Raw genomic sequence first — 17,854 nt, forward strand, 5'->3', positions numbered from 1 at the left:
AGTAATTTGGAAGGGACAAAATTACCCGTGATTATCCTATTATAATATATATTGAGATCCTATTATTGTATATATTTTCAATTGAGTTTAAATTCCTTATAGAACCTTTTATATTTATACCATTCATTTGATACTTTGACATATTATAATTTCTTTAAGTAGTAACCTGATAAAATAGATAATTTCATATATAAATACAATCATAATAGATGCTCATTAATAACTGCCATAATTATCAAATTTTATTTTTAGAAAGAAAAAGAGTAGAGCGAATTTCATTTTTTTTGAAAATTTGGTTTTAGAGTTACCGATAATGCTAAACTATGCTATCTTGAACTATTTAAAACTCATCGCCTTTTCAAATAAAACATCCTAATATTGAAAATAATTTAATTAAGTTTGATTTTCTCCAAACAAATTCTATTTAAATTAGTCAAGTTTTTTTAAGCGCTAATATATATATATATATATATATATACGTATAAAATGATTGATTCACTCATACAATACTAAAAAAAAAAAATTAGTGAGTAAAATTAAATTAACAAAATCAGTAATTTATTGATATTTATGATTCAGGATCATTGTATAGTCTTTTAAAAAAGGGTATTAATAATGATTCTCTTATTTCTGTTTTTTAATATTAATTAATTGTGTTATCAATTGAGAGTAACCATTTTCTAAAAAAAAAAAAAAAAACTAAGTTAACACAATAAATGTGAAGAACTCTTTAAACCTTATTTTTATTGTTTCATTAAATTTTTTTTGTTTGACAATTAGGTAGTTGGGGGTGGATTTTTTTTGTTTCACTAAAGTTTTTTTTGTTAGTTCGATTAACTAAATTTTCTGTTTGCCAACCAATTAAGCTACAAAGTTTTTGATAATTATTATATTAAAATAAAAAATTTAAACAAAAGTTTATAAATACCATAAATGTTTTTAAAATATATATAAGAAGTATTCATAAACAAGTCTAAGTAAATTATTTTTCCAAAAAAAAAAAAGTCTAATTTTTATGACACAAAAAATTTTGGGACTAAAACATAGCCTAAAGAAAGTACTTGACTAGAGTATGTTTCGGAAACACTGTTCAACTTCAACACTTTCGCTTCAGTACTTTTTTTCCCAAACAAACACACAGTCAACTTGTTCAGGAATCAGGGCAGACTCACTCACGTGTGCGACTTGTAATGGTCCCACGTTACGAATAAAAGTACTCGTGTCCCTAAATTATTGGACCGTGTATACACGAGCCGCGTGGGATTCAATCTCGAAACTCAAACAGGTTACTCACACGAATATCACTTATTATAATACACGACCAAACCCAAAGTACTGTTTATAAAATAAAAAAAAACATGGAATCTTCCCAGTCCTGAACTTCGGATTTCTGAAAGCACAAGAAACAGAGAAATTTGTTATTTGTTTTTTTATTATAAAAATAAAGATTTCCAGATTTTCTTTTTCTTTTTCTTTTTCTTTTTTTGGGTTAAAATTCACTGAACGTGTTTTTCAGTGTGTACTTTCTAGTCCTACTCAACCACTGTGTGAAAATAATTGTTTTTTGCACTATTTAGATAATCAAAGGCCTTTTCCCAATCCAAAGAGACTACTTTCAACATGCTTTGTTTAGAGCAGCAGAATCAGACCCAGAATCTTCTTCCTCCCAAGCGGAGCTCAAGTGATATGAATGAATCTGATCATGATCTTTCTGTTCAAGAATCACCCTCTTCTTCAAGTCCCAAGTGCATGAAGCCCAGAGGGTTTGTTTCTGTTTTTTTTTTTTTTTTTTTTTCTTTTTCTTGTTTTTGAATCTTCTTGATGATGATGATCAATTTGTGTATTTTAAGAATGTGTGAATATGTGTGTATTTTTTTGGGTTGTGTAGGTACCAATTGCGAGTGTTTGAAGTTGCAAAGAAGAGGAACACCATAGCAGTGTTGGAGACAGGTGCTGGCAAGACTTTGGTTGCCGTTATGCTTATCAAAGCCATTTTTGAAGCTATCAAGTCTAATGGCCATAAAAAGTTGATTGTTTTCTTGGCTCCCACTGTCCATCTTGTTAATCAGGCATGGTTTTTTTTTTTTTTTTTTTAATTTATTTTTAAGAAAAATTTATTTCCTTTTTGGTACTCTTTTGAATTCTTTCATTCTTGGCTCCCACTGTCCATCTTGTTAATCAGGCATGGTTTTTTTTTTTTTTTTTTTAATTTATTTTTAAGAAAAATTTATTTCCTTTTTGGTACTCTTTTGAATTCTTTCTGTCCTTTAATGTAGTATTTCTCTTCAATTGTTGAATGAAAAGAAAGAATTTTAGTGCTAATAAAGTATACTTGTGAACCTACATGTAATGTGGCTAGTTGATTTATTCACATACTGAAACAAATGGGTTTTCTGTCTGCAGCAATTTGAGTTTATAAAAAACCATACAAATATGGAAGTGGGGCAGTACTATGGAGACATGGGAGTTGATAATTGGAGTTTAGAGACCTGGGAAAGGGAAGTTAATAAGAATAATGTAAGGTTGCTTCTTAAATAGCTCCAAGTATCTTTATGATTATCTGTATACTGAATTATTTCTTTATGTTTTTATTTGGGCAGTTCTAATTTCTACTTCTTAATGGCATGTTACTGTTAAAATCTCAGTTTGAGATTCCTCTGTTTTAATTGTTGCTTAATTTTCTTTCTTTATGCACTTTTATTTGCTCTGGCATTTAGCATAAGTGAGTTAGTTACTATTTCCTATATTGCTTGGTTAGTCATTATTCATCACACACCAGTAAGTTGATTGTCTCTGAGAACTCCAAATTGGTGCTAGTTTAAAAATATATTTATGTAGTCAAAGTTAAAAAAAAAAAAAAAAAAAAAATCAATCTTCCCTACTAATTATTAATTTATTACATGGAAATAATTTTCCTAAAATCCTAGATTTAAATTTCTATTCACAAGTTACCTTTGCTAGTGTTATGTTAATGCAAATTCTTTATGTTATCTTGTAGGTACTAGTAATGACACCCCAGATATTTTTGGATGTCTTAAGAAAGGCATTCTTGAGTCCAGAAGCAGTATGCTTAATGATAATTGATGAATGTCATCGTGCTACTGGTAACCATCCATATACAAAAATAATGAAGGTGAATATCTATTATTTTCCATTTTCATTGTTGTACACCATCTTAAGCTGATTTTTCATTCTTATTTTTTATGAACATCTCAATAATTGTGTTGTTTTGGTGAAGGAATTTTATCATAATTCTAATAACAAGCCAAAAATTTTTGGAATGACAGCATCCCCTGTAGTGAGAAAAGGTAAGATATTATGGTGATATTGTGTACTGCTATGTCATTGGCTAAGATAGGTTGGTCCAGTTTTTTATTTTTTTTATTTGCCATTATTTGATGTACTTTGTACTGTACATGTCTTAGATGTGCTTCATGGGTACAGTTCAGTGCCATTAGTACTTAAATATTAAGTTTCATTTAAATTTTCTCTCTGGGGAGCTAAGGATAAGGCTGATTAGAACTGGAAAGCTAATTAGCTTAACATAAGTTTTTCTGCATAGAGTTTGAAGTTTATTTGTATGGATTTTTTGGCTGCCATTGAACGATTAGCGTATTTTAAGCCTTTTCCAGTTAGTCTGTTGTGGTTTAATTATTTTGCTTTCTCTTATCTTTATGCTTTGTGTTTAAGAAATGCTATACAAGGCCCATTGCTAAATGTTCATTATCAAGTGTCTAGTTATCAGATCTGTTGTTATATTAAAAATCATTTTTGCATACTTTTACTTACAAATGTGTGTAGCAGGTGTCTCATCCATTGTGGACTGTGAGGGTCAAATATCAGAACTAGAAAATATTCTGGATTCCCAGGTATTTTACAATTTTAATAGTGATGATTCTGCACTTATCATGGATTAAACTCAAGTATTGATCCTTTCTGGGTTAGATTTATACTGTTGGAGACAGGACAGAGATTGAAGTGTATGTGCCCTCTGCAAAAGAAACTTGTAGATTTTATGACCAAGCACAGTTTCCCAGTTTGGATTTAAAGGGGAAAATAGAGGCCTTGTGTTCCAAGGTATTTCTGGGCCATTTAATACACATATTCATACGTATTCATGCTCACCCATAAAAACACATCCCATCCGTGCTTATATTTTTATTTTTAAACAGTAAACTTGTCAGGATACTAATAAAAGATTATCTGCATTGACAGTTTGATGCGTCCTTGTTAGAGTTGCAAGGGTCGTTGCAAAATAATTACAAGGACACGGATGATAAATTTAATATGCTGCGAAAGCGTTTGTCTAATGATCAGGCAAAGGTTTTGTATTGTCTGGACGACCTTGGACTCATGTGTGCTTATGAGGTATGCTAGGACTCTAAATTTAGAATAAAGAGTAGAGGAGAGTTGTGTCTTAAAAGGAAAGATACATACATACATATTTACATATGTTATCTTTATTACACCCTTGTCCTTGGGTTCCCTCCAACTGTATGACATTCAAGCAGCTCTAGTTGCAGACCTCATAGCCTTAGTATAGGATAACTACTGTTTATGATCATACCTTTGGTTCTAATGTCATTCTTTCTATATGATGTTACGTATTCACCAAAAAAAAGAAGTTATTATTTATTCTTTTCTATATGAATACAGGCAAAGGGTCACTAAAGTTTTCAATGGTAAACATTCATGGTCATACCTTTCTCTTCTAATGTTATTTTTCTGTATTATGTTATTTGGTTTGTAGGCTGTGAAAGTCTGTCTAGAGAATGTTCCAAACAGCAACGCAGAGTGTGAAGTTTATAGAGAAAGTTACTTTCTGTGTAAACGTTTTCTTGAGGAAGTCTTGTGTATAATTGGGGAATTCTTCCCACATGGTATGTTGCTTGGAATATTTCCTCTTTATTCCTTATCCTGGTTTGAGCAGTATCATAACGTTTATCCTTTTTTTTTTTTTTTTTTTTGCATCTTTGTACTGCAAACTGATTTTGTTTATTTTTTGTGTACCTATGGTTGTGATAATTTTTCCTTTTTTTTTTTTTTTTTTTTGCATCTTTGTACTGCAAACTGATTTTGTTTATTTTTTGTGTACCTATGGTTGTGATACATCATGTCCAAATCATTTGCACTACTGTCAAAATTTCTGATGTTGTTACTCTGTATGTTATTACAATGTGGCCTAAATCAACAATTTTCTGACAAGATTGTATTTTCTATTTGTTGGGGCAAAAGTGGGAAATGAATTATTGAACCTATTTTTACTTGGTGCAATTTAGTTGTTAGTGGTATATCCTGATTCTGTACACCATAATTGGTATTTGCATACACTATAAGTTATTTCCTTGCTTTTTAAAAAGAGAATGTTCTTTCCAGTTTATGAAGTGTTTCTCTTGTTATGGTATCTCATTATTTTGGGGTTTATTTTTTCGCCCAATGCACCTTTTATATGGCCGTATGCTAATATATTTCAAATTAAAATCTGTTATGTTATGTTTCTGGTTTAAATATGATATTTCTTATTGATAATATCTTTTTTCTCTTTCAGATGATGAAAATCTTCTGGATTTACGGTCTGGTTATTTAAAAGCAGTAGATTTGGGCTATTTATCTCCTAAACTACATGAACTTCTTCAACTTTTCCAGTCATTTGGGTAATTTAACTACACCAGTTGATTTTTGTTTATAATGTTATGTGGTTGATTTACCATCATGTTTTGTGGTTGCAGAGGAGCTGAGCAAGTACTGTGCCTCATTTTTGTTGAGAGAATTGTTACAGCTAAGGTAATTGAGAGATTCATGAAGAAAGTTACCTCTTTATCACATTTCACGGTTTCATATTTGACTGGAAGTAATACGTCAGTGGACTCGCTGCCGTCAAAAAAGCAAAAGGAAACATTGGAGTCATTTCGCTCTGGCAAGGTGTCTAATCTTTTAATATAGGATTTGAATTATTAGAAGTTTTGTTATTTGAAAACCCAATTCTAAATTAGCTAACTCTTCTATGTAGGTCAATTTATTATTTGCTACTGATGTAGTTGAGGAGGGAATTCACGTGCCAAACTGCTCTTGTGTGATACGGTTTGACCTCCCCAAGACAGTCCGTAGTTATGTCCAATCTCGGGGACGAGCTCGACAGGATAACTCTCAATTTGTCATGATGTTGGAGAGGTGAGGTGTCCTCTTTGTTGTTAGCCTTTACATAGTTTCTTGAAATTCAGAAGATATTTTTTTTTTTGTTGCTATTGTATGTAAACTCAAATATATTGTTGCTCTAACTATACATATATCTAAAGGGGAAACACAAAACAAAGGGATCAACTGTTTGACATAATCAGGAGTGAGCATTCAATGACAGATACAGCCATGAATAGAGACCCTGATGCACACATTCTGAAGGCATGTACTACTGAGGAAGTAAATGCATATCATGTGGAAGCAACTGGGGCCTCGGTTACTGCAGATTCTAGTGTCAACCTCATTCATCGATATTGTGAAAAACTTCCTGGTGACAAGTATGCATATGTCTTCCTTGTAAATTGATTAGTTATACTTAATATAATTTCCCTTTTTATTTTATGATTCTATTCATTAAATCAAGTTATCTCTTATTCAGTCATAATTTGTTACCGTATTAATTAGGTACTTTGTCCCAAAGCCAAAATTTCATATTTCACTTATCGAAGGGTCTTATGAGTGTAAAATGACATTACCCCCTAATGCGGCTTTTCAATCCATAGTTGGTCCCTCAAGTAGAAATTCTCATTTAGCAAAACAGCTTGTTTGCTTGGAAGCATGTAAGAAGTTGCATCAAATGGGTGCTTTGGATGATCATCTTCTCCCATCCATCAAAGAGCTTCCAGAGAAAAATCTCATTGTAAAAAGCAAAGAATCAGCTTCAGGTGCAGGTATGTCTATGTGACCAATTGATTTTTGGTTGTTAGATGTAGTGTTCACAAAATGGTTCTGTAGTCCCTATTTAAGGTTCATTGGGGTAGTTGATATACTGAAAGACATGCATTTCTATTTGAATCTGACCCAATCTAGAATACATTGGAACAATAAAACAAGCCTTGGTAAAATACTCATTTACAAGTCAATTGTCAACTTGTGATGTTATTTTTAAAAAAAATTACTTGTTGATAAATTCTTTGTTTTCTTATTTTGCCTTTGTATGCGCAAAAAAAAAAAAAAAAAAATTAGCAATGTTGATACTTTTCATGAGAGAATACTTTTGATCCTGATGTTAAAAATATACATCGGTCTGATGCATTGGATGACTTCATGGTTTATTTTTGAGTTACTTTTGAATTCAACTGCAGAAAAATATACATTAGGTGTCTGAGTTTTTATGTTGTGCATCTTGTTTTTGTATCATATCTGGCATGTGTCAAGGCATTTTATTTTTCTCCTTTTATTTTCCTTATACCTATTATTCTGGTGTTCGAAGGAACAACAAAGAGGAAGGAGTTACATGGGACTACTTGCATTCGTGCACTATCCGGAACTTGGGGAGAAAAAGTCAATGGAGCCATTTTTCAGGCCTATAAATTTGAATTTTTATGTAATATTCCCGGAGAGCTTTATTCTGGATTTGTTCTTTTGCTTGAGTCAAAGCTTGATGATGATGTGGGAAATATTGAATTGGAGCTTTACTTGGTCTCAAAGAAGGTTAAGTCTTCTGTATCTTTTTGCGGGCAAGTGCATTTGGATGCAGAACAGGTGCACACATCAGCTTGTTAATTCATTTATCATTCTTTTTCTTTTTTGGGAATATTTCTTCTAATTCCATGCTGTCCATTATTCCTTATCAGATGACAAAAGCAAAGTGCTTTCAAGAATTTTTCTTTAATGGTTTGTTTGGGAGATTGTTTTTTGGATCTAAATCAGCTGGAACATGCAGAGAATTTTTACTTAAGAATGAAACTAGATCACTATGGAGCCCATCAAACATGTATTTGCTTCTACCTCTCGAAACATTGAACACTTCAAGTCCTGAGCCTTGCCAAATAAATTGGATAGGCATCAATTCTTGCATTTCTGCGGTAGAAATCATGAAAAAAAGCTCTTTGTTGGGTGCTGAACATTGTAATGGTGAGACAGGAAATTTATCACCTTATAGGAATGGTTCATGCAGCACTAATGTTATCCACTTTGCTTATAGTATGGCTGACACAAACAATCTCAAAGATATGGTAGTTTTGGCAATTCACACTGGAAAAATCTACTCTGTTGTTGAGGTTGTGAATAATACCTCTGCTGAGAGTCCTTTTGATGGAAACACTGATAATGCCTCATCAAAATATATGACATTTTCAGAGTACTTCAACAAAAAGTAGGTGATTTCTTATCTTGAATGATTTTCTATGCTTATTGTGTATTTTCCCCTTTGGATTCCTCCATATAGTTCCATAGATAACACCTGTCCTGATCAGGTATGGGATAACACTGATGTATCCAGGACAGCCTTTGCTGCGGTTAAAGCAAAGTCATAACCCACACAACCTTCTTGTAAACTTCGATGAGGAAGGTTTGTTAATTTGAATGCTTGAGCTTTGTTGCAACGTATAATGTCTTATATGTAGTGCACATGTTCTGTATATTGGTATTCAGGTCTTTTTTTCCTGTCCTTTTGGCAAATTTATGTGCTAGTTATGCTTTCATAATATTTAACCTTTGTAAAGAAAGATGATTTTATTTCATTTTTCCAACTTTGATAATCTAATTGAAACAATTTAGCTGAACAATGCATATTGTCACCTTAATCTTCCTTTATCAACACCCCTCAACTATGTCATGGCTTTCAGCTTTGTCTACTACTACTATGATTCCCAGTTCTCATAGCGTAGACCAGATCGGAGAGAATTGGGGTTGGGGTGGGGAAGAGTTTTTAGTTGGATAAGATAGTTACAGATGGAGTAGATGGAGATCTCTCTATATGGTACACCGTGTTCAATTGGAAAAAGGAAGCGAAAAGAGAGTCAGGTTTGGCATTGCTAAACACTTCTCTCTTAATTTAAGGATCTTGATAATTGACTGGCATGTTTTAGAAAGCAGGTAGCAGTCAACTATTAGTTCCCTATTTCTATAGTGTAATAGAAATCCGGCTTAGAAGCATGCCCAGTAAGGAGGGGGAAAAGGGAAATTTCCATGAGCATGTGTCGGCATATAAAAATTGCACACATTTTATCATCTTAGATGAGGGTTTTCCCCTACCAGTTGGGTGTATTACACAAATTGTTGTTGTACAATTATTAGATGGATGTCTGTTTCTAGTTCTTTTAATAAAGTTCTTGAATCTGATTTATTAATGCTGTGGAACTTTGTGTATATATCTAATATTTTCTTCTAATTATGCAGGCACTACTGGTAAGACATTGGAAGCAGGTGTGCTTGTCAAAAAGGCACAAATGCATGTTCATATGCCTCCTGAGCTTTTAATCAGGCTTGATGTTTCCAGAGGAGTTTTAAGATCATTTTATTTATTACCATCTGTGATGCATCGGCTGGAATCCCTTATGTTAGCCAGCCAGCTTAGAGAAGAGATTTGTTGTTCTAGCAACTTTCATATTTCAAGCGCTTTGGTCTGTCCTATTAGTTGGTTATTCTCTTGATTTGTCTATATTCTTTTGAGTCGTACAGTTTTGATTAATCTAATCAAGATCTTTTGTGAATAGATTCTAGAAGCTCTTACAACACTAAGATGTTCTGAGAATTTTTCAATGGAGCGATTGGAATTGCTTGGTGATTCGGTTCTAAAGTATGCAGTGGGCTGTCACCTCTTTCTTAAATATCCTAAGAAGCATGAAGGGCAATTAACTGATATACGTATACGGGTTATTTGTAATGCAACCCTACATAAATTGGGAACAGATCTCAAATTACAGGTATTAGAACATATATCTCCTTTCTATGGCTTACATCTCTTTAAGTGGCTTTATTAGGCACATCATGGTGCATATGAATTAAAACTTCATGATCTCTCTTTAATAACAATATGCATAGTATCAATTTTTATATAGTTGTATCAGAAAATTGATGAACTATACCTTTTCTTTTCCACTTGTGCCGACTTAGTGGTTTTCTTTGCTTGGCGTGGACTCCAAACAAGCCTAGGTGCTGACTCCTAGGTTTCCTATCTTTTGTTTTCTTGTTATTTTTTTATATTCTTGTTGCATCGTTCTGGCTTGTCCTGCATTATATGCTGGTCCTCCTTTCTTATGCTCTCCCCCATCTCCCCCCATCCAAACACAAAAGAGACACAAGAATTTACATGGCTCAACAAACTGTCTACATCCATGGAAAGCGAGGTGAAATCCACTATACTCAAGGAAGGTTACAACGCTCAACCTCTCAACCGCTCACTCTTGAGAGATTGGTCTATTCTCTTTTTGATAATGTAGAGACCTTCTTGAAGAAGAGCCCCTTGCACTTGATTGTAGCTAGTAAAACCTAAGGGCAATTGATCTCACCCACCAGAATCAATTTCCTGGTAATCCGGGGGCATTCACTCTTGATGGGCTAAGAAGTTATGCTCATGCCTAGGAGCAAGAATTCTCTGTTTTCTATAAGCCACACAACTTGCATTGGACACATAGGTATCTTTTCAACCTCAAAGGAACTATTAGGCTACTCTAAGGAGAAAACCTTTCAATGTTCTTTTGAAAGTCTTCTTCTCTCTCTATTTGGGACCAAAACCACCAAACCTTTACAACACTACTTATATATAAGAGTCCAACTTCTCTTCCTTGGTGAACAAAGTTTACAACATTTTCTAATTACTTCTTTGATGAGGAAGAGACTTTCCTTCCATATAAAGAATATCCAAAAATAAAAAATCCAAAAAAGGCAATTTTGTTAAATTATAAATTTGAGCTAATTTCTAACATTGTCCCTCCATGTCCACATTAAACATAATGATAAAGAAGTTGGTTTCCTTTGCCAACATTGGAGCAATATGTGCATGGATTCCGTCATTATCCATCTAACACAAAACATCATGAAAACACAAAACATCATGGATTCAGTCATTCTATGTTGTTGAATCTACAAATGATCCGTATTCTCACCACTCCTCTTACACATACAACAACATTGATTTACAATGATTATCATTTGCTTGATAGGATTATGTACGGTGAGAAATTTCCCTATTCAGTCCATATATAGAAAAGCTATTCTTGTTGGAGCCTTCTACTTTCCGATAGCCTTCTAGTTCCAGGGAAAATCCAAGCTGGTGGTGCTTCTCATAGGGGGTGTACATGGTTTGGTGTGGCAGATTTTGGGACAGATTTTCTGAGCTGCACTGCATGGACCAGTTTTCTTAAACTTCAAACCGCTACCACACAGTAGGGATCAAAATTCGGACTTCACTGGCAGCCATTTCTATTGGTGCTGTAGTCGGATGCCGACTACTGGCAAGAAACAGAGGGGAAAAAAAATTCTATACTGTTTCGAAAGCTCCAAAAAATGCATAACCATCAGAGTGAGAGTAACCCAAAAATTACAAGGATTTTTCCCACAACAATTAAAAAAAATTTCCCCACAGCAAATAAAAAACCCACTGCATTTAGAATCTCAGATTCAAGATATGAAAAATTTTACCCTTTAGAGCAACTGCAACCCATTTTCTTTTTCTGTGTTCTTGATTGATCAAAGCTAATCTTTTTTTATTGTAGTCTGGAAGCTTTGCTCTTTTTGAGTTTTCCTGTGGGGTGATGACCAGAGTTTGAGGAAGGTAGAAATGGCAACCAGAGTTGGGGAAGATCTGAGTTGTTGAGGAAAGAGGAGGGGGGTGATTGGATGAGGAAGAAAAATCTCGGGGGTGGGGTTTGTAGGATAACTGAAGGGTTTTTTTTTTTTTCTTCTAGAAGTGTGTATATATATATATATAGCTATGAGCGGTGCAGTCAGCTCGGCTCCAATCAGTTTCATTGGTTCCGGTCAGAACCTGAACAACCCTACTTCTCATTACTTCATGTTATGAGCAAGCAAAAATTCGCCATTACTCTTTAAGTGTCCAACACACTTTGTCTTCTATCCCATCCTGAATCTGAGCTAAATACAATACATCAAACAAGGCATTTGCGTACTTCAGTTTTCTCAATCATGCACCTACCTGCCTCACAAAACTGGGTTCCTTGCACTACTCCACCCTAAACCTCCATATAGTAGCTCACCTTGTCAAGTACATGGAATCTCTATCATTGAACACAGCCTCCAATGCGTTTTAGTTGGTTCTAGGGTTGAATTGGTGCCAAGGGTAAAAGAAAACAATGGAAAATGAAAAAGACATTGCAGATGGCTCCAAAAAAAATTGGGAAAATTACCGCAAATATCAGGAGATTCCAGCAAGTCGGATGGTGTGTTCTTCGGATTCTGGTGACCTTGTTGGTGCTGACATTAGCACGCCCCTATCATTGGAACATAGCCTCCAATGTGCTTTAGTAAGTTCTAGGGTTGGATCAGGACGCTTTGATACCAAGTAGAGTTGTAAATTTGGATTCAGCTACAATACAATATGGGCACATTGAAATGGCATCCTGGATAAAATAGTTTTAGTATCCAATAAGTCATTATGAACATGTAATAATCAGCAGCATGTTGGTGTATAAATTTCTTTCTTTGACAGATAAATAAAACTCAGGCACCGGAACTGGATTAATGATCACTGGTATTTTGTTATGTACATAAGAAAAATGACATTAATGTTTTGTGAACATGCCACAATATGTGAACATAGGTTATCCCTGTTTTTTTTAATTTTTTTATACACTGCTTTGCAATTCCTGCCTGCACTCATTTAGGAGACCATAATTTGGGTACAAGTCTAACTTTTAACAGGCTTTAGTACATTAATGAGTCTATGAGTTCATTGCTTTATGATGCTTTGCATTTTTCCTTTGACAGGGATATATACGTGACAGTGCATTTGATCCTCGTCGTTGGGTTGCTCCAGGACAGCGTTCCATTCGGCCTGTTCCTTGTAAATGCGGGGTGGATACTCCAGAAGTGCCTTTGGATGCAAAATTCCATACTGAAGACCCAAAAGTTTTGATTGGAAATAGCTGTGATAAAGGTCATCGATGGATGAGTTCAAAAACCATAGCTGATTGTGTTGAAGCCCTCATAGGAGCATACTATGTGGGTGGTGGAATAATTGCTGCACTCCATCTGATGAAGTGGCTTGGAATTGATGCTGAACTTGATCCCGTGTTAGTTGTTGAAGCAATTACTACTGCTTCTCTACGGTCCTATGTCCCAAAAGATAATGAGATTGCAACCCTAGAGTCAAAGCTTGGTTATGAATTTTCTGTTAAGGGTCTTTTACAGGAGGCCATAACACATGCATCCCAGCAAGAACTGGGAGTTGGCTATTGTTACCAGGTAGCAATGGACATTCTCAGCAGACTTGAATCACTTGATTGAATTTTTCTCTTTCTGCCCCCTCACCCCCTCTTCCTTTTCCTAAAATATCCTTTTTAAATGTCTGTTGAAGAAGTCTTTGTAAATTTTGAAAATGGCAAGAAATTGTACACACAATAAGCAAGAGCTCTATATAATCTCTCTTCTTAACTTCTTGAATTTTTTGACAGAGGCTTGAATATCTTGGTGACTCGGTGTTGGACCTGCTTATTACGTGGCATCTCTATCAGAGCTACACAGATATTGATCCGGGCGAGTTAACTGACTTGCGTTCAGCTTCAGTAAATAATGAAAATTTCGCTCAAGCCGCTGTAAGACAAAACCTTCACCAGCATCTTCAACACTGCTCAGGGTTACTTCTAAGTCAGATAACAGAATATGTGAAGTCTATTTCTGAATCTCATACTGATGGATCACTCCAACTCCCAAAAGGTCCTAAGGTTAGTTCTTATGCTCATTCCCTTTTCTTTCTTCCAGATGTTGTGAATTTCGACAGTTGCCATTTATATCCATGATTCTTAGTCAATGTTTCTTAAATATTTGCAGTTGGTGTAAGTCATTTGGTTGTTGAGTTCTACATTGACTTGCTTCTTTGTGGTTTGATTGCCATTATTTTTCTGTTCATGATTAGTTTGTTTGTATGACCATCTTCTTTTTGTTACAGGCTCTTGGAGATATGGTGGAAAGTATTGCAGGGGCAATACTACTTGACACCAAGCTTAATCTTAATGAAGTTTGGAGGATATATAAGCCCCTGTTGTCTCCAATTGTGACCCCTGATAAGCTTGAACTGCATCCATTTCGAAAACTGAATGAATTATGTGCATCTCGTGGGTATTTTATAAAAGAAAAATTTATAAAGAAGGGAGATATGGTGCATGCTGAGCTTAGTTTACAACTGAAAGATGTCCTTTTGATTGGAGAGGGATATGAGGGGGGGAAAAAAATTGCAAGAGGAGAAGCAGCTTGTCGCTTATTAAAGGAACTTGAGGTTTGTTGGTGCTTCTCTAAATACCTGCTTCTTAATTAAACTACTATGCAGATCACCATTTTAATTAAAGATTATTGGGCAGTTCAATTTTTTCTTAGAAATGTTAAGATTTTATTTAATATAAAGTTCTAGGGTTACTTTATTAGCTATCTGTCTTTTTATAGTTTTTTGCATATACAATCTCCTTGTTGTCATAAATCACCCAATGTCTTTTTTTGCGTGGGAACAATTTCAAATCTATAAAATGGACATAGCATTGGAAACCTTTTTTTTTTTTAATTAAAAAAATTATTATCTATATTCATTCTTGCCTTTCTGATGTCTTATTTAAGAAATAAAAGTAACCCAAAAAAAAAAACTTCTGAAACCTATGCAAAGAATGGTCACCTTAAAATTCTTCCATTCTCCAAATTAATTGTGATGATGATTTAAATGTTGTCTTAGGTGTCCTTCCACCACCCCCCCCACGGGGGGGGTTTTATTTTTTTTATGGGGAAACCACCAATAAATTCCAAGAATTACTTTAGAAGTAGATAGTCAATCAGAATGAAAATTGAACTATTTACGAATGGTTATGGAATGGAACTTAAATGCCCTAAAAATAATTAATTTGGTGATAGAATTTATATTTTGAATGATTTCATGAGTTCAGACTGAAAAAGACATACACAAGTTTAGTTTCTTGTAAAGTTAGCCTAATGCTTCAGTAGTAATGAATGAGGCTAAGTGTTAAGTGGTTTGGTCGCAAGTAGATTTTGCTGATGTGCTGCACATCTCAGAACCTGTCAACTGTTTTCATTACCCAATATATCTAATGTAATACTTTTAAATGTAACAGAAAAGAGGAATTGTATTCTCCCGTAGTGCTTCCAAAAAGAGAAAACTGGATGCTGATCATATCGACAATTCAACTGCTTCATACATGGAAATTGATGTATGTGATCAATTAACTGATGGAAATCTTTCAGAGCTAGCGATCAATAAAAAGCGAAAATCAACTGAAGATCAATTGCCTCCTGAGTCAACTGGTTTTTCTTCCCCAACTTATGATTGTTCTAACAAAGACTGCAGTCCCAACAGTGGCACCCCAGGTTTGCACCATCTATGCATTATTTTTCTTGTTTTGATACTGAGAGTGATGGATCCAAACAATGCCAGAGCATTATGTATTTAAGATAGTCAATGTGTGTGGCATTCAGCTTTTGCATCTTGATATTTTCTTCTTATTATGCTTTTGCTTTTCTGGAACTTGCACATATTTTCGTTTAATATTTTTATTTAAATTACTAAAAAAGTTTATCAAATGACAATGGGTGCAAATTCAAACGTGTTGGCCATTTAACACTCAATGTTGTCCTACAATAACCACATTGATGTTGGATGAATTAGGTTGATAATATATAAACAGTCATCCTCTTTTACGTTTGATCAAAGTAAAATTTCAGTGGATTTATAATCTGGTGAAAGAATTAAATGAGCTTTATATATTTATTTGGTGACAAAGGGATCCTCACCCGAAAGAGAGTCTAATCCGCCAAGTAGGCTTACCACGTGCTGGATAAGCTCATAAAAATGCTATGAGTTGTACCCAGTGCAGTCAGTTGTAAGTAAACGGCTGCAAATTCTTGATAGAATATCTCTTCCGCTCCCTCCTGAAGAGATTCACAAATTTAATTATGAAGCTAAATGTAAGATGTGATCTCAATAAGAAAATTTAATTGCTGGATATGTCATGGTTGACTATATTTTTTTTCAAACACTTTGGCATCTTATTATTATTCTTGTTGTGCACTTATGACTTCTTTTTTCTGATTTGTTTATAATTTTTAATGATACAATTGTGGAGTTTGCTACTTGTAATCTTTCATACTTGAACTTATCCTTTATTGTGACTTTCTAAATCCTTATATACATTAAAAAAAATAAATAAATAAGATGATGAATTATATTAATTAGTACTACTATGGCTTTTTGTTTGTAGTTATTGCCACAATCAACACAAAGAAAGGAGGACCCCGAACCACTCTTTTCGAATTATGTAAGAAAGTGCAGTGGCCAATGCCTACATTCAATTCAACGGAAAATAAATCAAGGTCAGCCTTGTTTGCTGTATAATAATTTAATGGTTATATAAATGTGGATTTGCATTCATGGCTGCTAGAAAATTTGTTAATTCTTTTCAGTTTCTGACCTAATTGTTATCTTCTCCCTCAGATCTCCAATTGAATTTGGAGAAGGCTCTGAAATAAGAAATGGGTTTAACAGTTTTGTATCAAGGATAAGCTTGCACATTCCCAAATTCGGCAGTATGGAATGCACAGGAGATGCTAGAGCTGATAAGAAGAGTGCACTTGACTCCGCAGCGCTTGTCATGCTCTATGAGCTTGAACGACAGGGAAAACTTGTCATTGGTGGCTCCTAATTTGTGTCTATTGGTGTCAAGTAGTGGTTCTTTAACTTTAAAAATGGGATGATGTTATGTATCTTTTGTATAGTAGACCACCCTATTCATCTTCCCTAAACCTATAGAGCACCTATAGAGCAATTAGGCAACAGGCTAGTTAGGCAGTGTATCAAACATGAATCTAATCTTAGCTATGATGTCAATGTACTAAAGTCATGTACACTACTGCTAATTATTTGTATGAATACATACTCATAATGAAACTATGCCTTTAACATTCCCTCTTTTCTAATTAAAGGATTGTATAATTCTAAGTTCTAACCCAATGAATCCCTTGCCCATAATTTGGTAGAACTTAGGATTCCACTCTTGCAAGATTGATTTATTATGCTGCAACATTACAAGAGATTGTAGTTTGGTTTTACCATGAAATACTTGCATCAATTTTCATATGTTTGTTAACTATTTGATTCATTTAAAAGTTAAAATAATAATGAACGTTATTTATAAGTGATGGACTTCAGTCTGATTGACATTAGCGGACATTGGGGATTCTTCTTTTTTCCTTTATTGTTAATGGGAACAAAGAAATACGAAATCCATAACTTTATGTGGTCAGGTAAAAGACTTTGAAAATAGAATTTCAAGGGTAAAAATGATAATGTCGGTAGTGCTTAACTAAACTCCAGAATCTCATCCAACTCATATTTCCATAAATCTTAATCTCCAATTCTCAGTCAGAGCAACAATAATTTTGTATAGTCGTCTTTTTTGTTTTCTTTTTTTGGCTTGATAATTTGATAATTACAACAACGGAAGTAGGAGATTTGGACATTGGACATCTTTGTTGAAAATATCAGAAAGTAACAGTTAAATTACAAATCTATTTAGAATTTTGTATAATCATCTTTATCCTTAATAATATCATTAATCTGACAGCCAAAAGTAATAGCTATTAGGAGGAGAACAAACACAACCGAGAAGCAAAACAAACTGACCAGGAAAAGATGCTGTAATTATCTGAAAAATGTGGT

General features: G+C 34.1%; 1 protein-coding gene across 1 annotated transcript; it reads left to right on the forward strand.

The window, feature by feature from the left end:
* The first annotated feature begins 1,357 nt into the window (after window positions 1–1,357).
* LOC112005592 (endoribonuclease Dicer homolog 3a) lies at window positions 1,358–17,100 on the forward strand. Its single transcript, XM_065763180.1, has 25 exons — window positions 1,358–1,763; window positions 1,889–2,069; window positions 2,404–2,517; window positions 2,999–3,133; window positions 3,239–3,308; window positions 3,805–3,869; window positions 3,946–4,077; window positions 4,216–4,368; window positions 4,751–4,880; window positions 5,549–5,654; window positions 5,730–5,922; window positions 6,011–6,171; window positions 6,297–6,515; window positions 6,643–6,908; window positions 7,451–7,722; window positions 7,815–8,335; window positions 8,436–8,530; window positions 9,361–9,584; window positions 9,678–9,887; window positions 12,910–13,386; window positions 13,596–13,865; window positions 14,090–14,416; window positions 15,255–15,507; window positions 16,398–16,509; window positions 16,631–17,100. Exons 1-25 carry the CDS (start codon window positions 1,621–1,623, stop codon window positions 16,836–16,838), a joined length of 5,037 nt encoding a protein of 1,678 aa, XP_065619252.1. The 5' UTR covers window positions 1,358–1,620; the 3' UTR covers window positions 16,839–17,100.
* Window positions 17,101–17,854: the final 754 nt, after the last annotated feature.

The sequence above is a fragment of the Quercus suber genome, unplaced genomic scaffold (assembly GCF_002906115.3).
Source record: "Quercus suber isolate HL8 unplaced genomic scaffold, Cork oak 2.0 scaffold_495, whole genome shotgun sequence".
Classification (NCBI taxonomy): Eukaryota; Viridiplantae; Streptophyta; class Magnoliopsida; order Fagales; family Fagaceae; genus Quercus; species Quercus suber.